This window comes from Mandrillus leucophaeus, unplaced genomic scaffold (genome assembly GCF_000951045.1).
Source record: "Mandrillus leucophaeus isolate KB7577 unplaced genomic scaffold, Mleu.le_1.0 Scaffold77, whole genome shotgun sequence".
In the NCBI taxonomy this organism is placed as follows: domain Eukaryota; kingdom Metazoa; phylum Chordata; class Mammalia; order Primates; family Cercopithecidae; genus Mandrillus; species Mandrillus leucophaeus.
In genome coordinates, this window is record NW_012108363.1 from 3,487,464 (window position 1) to 3,493,866 (window position 6,403).

Below are 6,403 nucleotides of genomic sequence, written 5' to 3' on the forward strand. Positions count from 1 at the left end.
GGAAGCACACATGGAAAGGCATATTTTTTTTTCTTTCAGAGACAGGGTCTCTCACTGTTACCCAGGCTGGAGTGTGGTGGCTCGGTCATAGCTCACTGCAGCTTCAAACTCCTGTGCTCAAGTGATCCTCCTGCCTCAGCCTCCCAACTAGCTGGGGCTACAAGCATGTGCCACCATACCTGACTTGGTTTTAAAACATTTTTTGGTAGAGATGGGGTCTCAGTATGTTGACTAGGCTAAGGTCTCGAACTCCTGGTTTCAAGTGATCCTCCTGCCTCAGCCTCCCAAAGTGTTGGGATTACAGGTGTAAGCCACTGCACCTAGCTAGTTCTTAGAAAAATGGTTGAGATTTTTAAAATAGGTAAATTTAACAGCATGGATCCATGAGTAAAATGAAGGAATGAACCCACAGTGCACTCTACACAGAAAAACCACCATATGAGTATGAATTTGTTTTAGAAATCCCAATTTCCTGGGGAAGCCTCCTGCAGAGGCCCCAACCAATGGAAAAGCTGCTCCTGTGAAAACTGGAAAAGTAGTTAGGATACAGTGTGGGAATATACAGAAAACATAAGACTTGATGGAAATGTGGCCTGGAGAAGGTGAGGAGACTGAAATGAAAGGAAAAGTTGGGGATTTTTTAATCCTTGGAAATATCCAAGATGCAAAAAATGAAAACTTAAAAACCAGGAGACAGATGCTTACAGGCCAGGTTGAATGTTCAACATCTGAGGACATTCTACATGGCCGTGCAAGACAGGCTAGGCTGGCTTAGAGTGACCTTCTTTACAGAATGCTTTTTATTTTTATTATGTATTTATTATTACAGAAATGGGGTCTTGCTATATTGCCCAGGCTGGTCTCAAACTCCTAAGCTCAAGCGATCCTCCTGCCTTGGCCTCCCTACGTGTTGGGATTACAGGCATGAACCACTGTGCCCAGCCTACAGAATGTTGTTTTGAGCTCCATGGGTATGATTACTGGATTCACTGTTGAGAAACCCTAGCTGAGCCCTCCAAATTTGCCAGAACTACACACTTAACGAAATAAAACTACTAAGAAAGTTTACTTGAGTAACTAGGGCCAGAAACTCCAGGGTGAGGTGGCCACTTCGGGCAATACCGGGTTAAGTCACAGATAAGTTACTGACTTTGATTCAGTGACACCAAGCTGTCGTCTCTGTCTCCAACTGCATTTTTTGGAATGTGAAAAATAGCAAGTAAGCCTTTTTTTTTTTTTTTTTGAGATAGGTTGGTTTCACTTTGTCACCCAGGCTACAGTGCAGTGGCATGATCTCAGTTCACTGCAGCCTCGACCTCCTGGGCTCAAGCAATCCTCCTGCCTCAGCCCCTCAAGTAGCTGGGACTACAGGCACACACCACCACACCCAAGTAGTTTTTTGTATTTTTTGTAGAGACGGGGTTTCACCATATTGTCCAGGATGGTCTTGAACTCCTGAGCTAAAGGAGTCTGCCCACCTCAGCCTCCCAAAGTGCTAGGATTACAGGACCTGTGCCTGGCTGAGAAAAAATAGCAAGCAAGCCTCCTAAGCTGACATTTGAATTACTTGCTGGGTCTTAAAATTTATGGAGATGATTAGTTTCTATTTATCTTGAGGTAACAGATATTGGTTAGTAGTGAAGGAGAAATCTGAAAAAACAGGCACCAAAAGGGCACAGAATTAGAAGACTTTTGAATAGTGATGGTTGTTCACATTAAAACCACCTCTTGTGGAATATCCTTTAATACCAGTTTACTAAGTCTCTAGTACAGTGGTAGCTGCTGGTACTATTAACAACATAAATGTGGCCCTTTTCATAAGCTCATGGTCTACTCAGGAGGCAGATGAGAAATAGTAGATATTTTAAAGAATGTTTCTCAGAGTCTCCAGGGCAATTCTAAAAGATCAAAAATTATTTTTTTTGAGACAGGGTCTCACTGTGTTACCCAGGCTGGAGTACAGTGGCATGATCTCAGCTTACTGCAACCTCTGCCTGTCGGGTTCAAGCGATTCCCCTGCCTCAGCTTCCTGGGTAGCTGGGACAGGCGCCCGCCATCATGCCCGGCTAATTTTGTATTTTTAGTAGAGATGAGGTTTTGCCATATTGGCCAGGCTGGTCTGGAACTCCTGACCTCAGGTGATCCACCTGCCTCAGCCCCCCAGAGTGCTGGGATTACAGGTTTGAGCCACCGCACCCAGCCTCCAAAAATTATTTTGACCCATTGCAATATTGTTGGAATAAGAATATGTACAACGTCACAGTGTTACTACCTTAAAAGTAAATTCTGGTATGCTTTTTTGGTGGGGGTGGGAAGCATCATATAACTTTTTAAAATTTTTTGAGATGGAGGCTTGCTCTGTCACACAGGTTGGAGTGCAGTGGCGTGATCTTGGCTCACTGCAATCTCCAGCTCCTGGGTTCAAGCAATTCTCCTGCCTTAGCCTCCCAAGTAGCTGGGATTACAGGCATGTGCCATTGTGCCTGGCTAATTTTTATATTTTTAGTAGAGATGGGGTTTCACCATGTTGGTCAGGTTGGTCTCGAACTCCTGACCTCAGGTGATCGCCCGCATTGGCCTCCCGAAGTTCTGAGATTACAGGTGTGAGCCACGGTACCTGGCCATAGCTTTAAAATCATACATTCTAGCAGCAATAGGCAAATACAGGCCACCTTCCTACCTTAACACTTACTTTCTACTTTTGAACTCTGAAGATTTTCTATGGTCAAACATTTTCAAAAGGTTTGAATATATCTTTTCTTACAAATGTTAGAAGCAGCAAAGTAACAGTGCCCGATAAAAACTCCTTGGCTTAATCAAACTCACACCTGCTGACATCCTTTCCTTTCCAGACAATGCACTGCTTGGCCCACCCACTGGGAGCATGTAATGTTGGCCTTGTGTAGCATCCTATAAGATTTCAGTGTGATTGAGAGGAAGAGGAGGACGAAGCCTAAGAAACAAAATCTCTACACTCATGGCAATGGTGGTCTCGGGCATCTTCTCTTAACCAAAGCTGTTTCTAGATGAACAAGTCTATTTCCTATTCCTTGGAGACACAGACAGTCCTTCAGGAATCTCAGCCCTGATTTTGCTAAGTCTAAGCCATTGAGCTCCAGGCACAATCTGACAGTAGTTCTCAAAATGTAGTCCAAGGCTCTGTAGGCGTTCTGGAGACCCTTTCAAGGTGTCTATCTGGCCAAAACTATTTTCATAATACAAAATTAAAGGTCTACTTTTTTCACTGTCATCCTGTCAATGACTGCACTGTGATCTCATGACAAACTGAATATAGGAGATGTGAGACTCTTGCTGTTTTCTATCAAGCCATGCATTAAAGAGATTTGCAAAAATGTCACTCTTCTCACTAAAATGTGTCTTTGAGTTGGAAGATTTTTTCATAAAAATTAAAAAATAATTCATTAAAACTTTTTTTTTTAGAGACAAGGTCTGTGTCACCCAGGATGAAGTGCAGCAGTGGGATCATAGCTCACTGCAGTCCTGAACTCCTGGGCTCAAGCAATCAATCCTCCTGCCTCAGCCTCCCAAGTAGCATGAAGCCACTATGCCCAGCTAATTTTTTTTTTTAAATTTTTTTTTGTAGAGACGGAACCTTGCTATGTTGCTTAGGCTGGTCTGGAGCTCTGGTCTCAAGCAATACTCCCACATTGGCCTCCTGAAGTGCTGGGATTACAGGCATAAACCATCCATCGTTCCTGACTTGACATAAAATTATTGATAGTAACATGAAACGTGTTATTTTTTAAAGGGATTAAATACTTTAAAATTTTCTATCTTAATTTTTAATATACTAAATATTGATATAATGCACATAAGTGGAAATGCTCTTAAAATTTTTTTTGCAGACTATGAAGGGCTCCTGAAATAAAAGTTTGGGCACGGTGGCTCACACCTGTAATCCTAATGCTTTGGGAGGCCGAGGTGGGTGGATCACCTTGAGGCCAGGAGTTCAAGACCAGCTTGGCTAACATGGTGAAACTCTGTCTCTACTAAAAATACAAAAAATTAGCCAGGTGTGGTGGTACATGCCTGTAATCCCAGCTACTCTGGAGGCTGAGGCAGGAGAATTGCTGGAGCCTGGGAGGCAGAGGTTGCAGTGAGCCAAGATTGCGCCACTGCACTCCAACCTGGGTGACAGAGCGAGACCCCGTTTCAAAAAAGAAAAAAAAAATTGAGAACCACTGTCTAGCATAATGCTGGCTGCACAGGAAGCACTCAACACTCACTTCCAGACCATCCAGTATTCATACAACTTGTATGATTTTTCACGCATACATTTTTGGGAAAATTGGATGCCAGATTTAACACAGTTTCTTCTGAGGTTCACTTTGACCAAAAGGAAAAAAAAGATCAAAAGCTTTTAGGAACAGATCAGAAGAATCACATAGTCCTTAACACTGGGAGTATGACTGACTACTGCACGTCACTTACAGAATTATATGTGTAATTTACTTCCAAGATGAAACTTGTATGGCAATGCTTTTGACACTCAAACCAGAGCAACTGCAAGCTTTTCACTAGCATCAACTGATGAGGAGAAAAATATTCTATCTTTGACACCTCTGGGTTCATGTAGTTGAAAAGAATATGGTTTTGTTCTGGGATTCATATACTACCATTCCTTGATGAAGCTATTTTAAGTTAAAAATACTAACATTTGGTCAAAAACAGATTTATAATTATCTACACAAACCTGGTGGGGCCCAAGACAGCTTGTAAGGTGGACTTTCTGAATTCTAGTACATGGTAGAATGGTCAACTCTTCAAGATAAATCTACAAGGCAACAAAAACTTTGGGCAGATTTGTGGAATCTGTTATCAGTAACCCTGTTTCAAACCAACACTGCTCCCAAAGCCAGAGAAGGCTTCTGCCTTAGTTGTCATTACGTGACAAAATTGACAACCCAACCCAGACCTAAGCACAGAAAGCTTTTATTACCACAGAGGAAATCAGGAAATGCTGGAGGCAGCCTCGTTAGCTGTGTGATCAGGGAGGGGACAGGCAGGCGGGAACCCGTCATCAGTCATGTCTGGGCAGTCTCCCAACCAACAGGTCTGTTTGGTTCAGGAGAGGCTTTTGCTGGGCTGTGTGTCTGTGTGGATAAGGAAGGTCAGCCTCGACAAATGGGCTTCTTCCTGGACATAGGACAGCCAGAACCGGGATACCAGCTGCACAGACACCACCTTAAAATGGAAATCAAATTAGGTTCATTACATCAGGAAGTACATTTCACCCTGATCATAAAAGAGGGAAAAGGGAGCACTAGGCTCTACTGGATAGCCTTTCTTTTAGATAAGATGCTTTTAAAAGTTAAACATTGGCAGGGCCTTTCCCCTTGCTAACAGCAAGCAGCACACAATTCCAAGTCAGCTTGTAAAGCTATTGTTATCTTTGTTATCTGTTATTATTTGGATTTTGAACGAAATTGATGGAGTACGAGCCGGTAGAGGAATCCTGTTTGATCTGGAAATTTTCTGTGGAGAGCCCAAAAGGTCGGAGAACCAAGTTCCCAAGATCTTTTAATTTACCTGTAATGTAAAAGCAAAAACTCAAATGAATACAGGAATGAACAGAAGCAGGAAGGCACCAATTAATCTTGCCTTACCACTGAGTACAAAATATAAAAGCATCTCTTTGCAGTTAAAGAAATGCCTACTTTTAATATGATGAAAGCTTCCAGGAGAGTTCCCAACCCCTATTCCCCACTCAGCAGTGCAGTCACTTCAGTGCCATCCACCCCAAGCCTGTGCTTCCATAGATGAGAGTGGAGTCCTGCTGGCTCTCTCTGGGAGATCAGAGCCTCCTGTCCTAACTGGCCAGTACTATCAAAGGACACAGGCTTCTGGGGTGAGTTCTGGGAAAACCAACTGCTGTTCCAGTGAGGCTCAAGGCACCCTGCCAAGCCAGGTCTGCCTGGTAGTGAGGGCAGAGGTCCCTCCAAGTCTCTTTTCTCTAGAACGGCAGCAGCCACCTGCTAAATTTAATTCAACTCAGTCCATTTCCACTGAGCTTGGATTCATATTCAAGAGCTTCCTGCTTTCCTAAGCAAATCCTTAGCTTCTATACCAGACTAGCCATTTCTTAGAAATGGGATCTTGTTCATTTGCACAGCAACCTCAATAAGACCTCAATAGTCCACGCTCCTCTTCCCAAGTTTCAGGCTTTATTTACACATGACTTGAGTGAGATATATAAGTCAGGTGTGACGGCTAACACCTGTAATCCCAGCACTTTGGGAGGTCGAGGTGGGTGGATCACTTGAGGTCAGGAGTTCGAGACCAGCCCGGCCAACATGGTGAAACCTCACCTCTACTAAAAATACAAAAATCAGCTGAGGGTGGTGGCATGGTGCCTGTAGTCCTAGCTACTAGGGAGGCTGAG

General features: G+C 43.4%; 1 protein-coding gene across 2 annotated transcripts in view; it reads right to left on the minus strand.

Moving 5' to 3' along the window:
- Window positions 1-4,937: 4,937 nt before the first annotated feature.
- The window catches only part of TTC1 (tetratricopeptide repeat domain 1), a 56,131-nt gene continuing 54,665 nt past the window's right edge, over window positions 4,938-6,403 (minus strand). For both annotated transcript variants that reach the window (XM_011966682.1, XM_011966681.1), the window contains exon 8: window positions 4,938-5,550. In XM_011966682.1, the coding sequence (XP_011822072.1) occupies window positions 5,417-5,550 (134 nt within the window). In that variant the 3' untranslated portion in view covers window positions 4,938-5,416. The remainder of the gene's footprint in view (window positions 5,551-6,403) is intronic.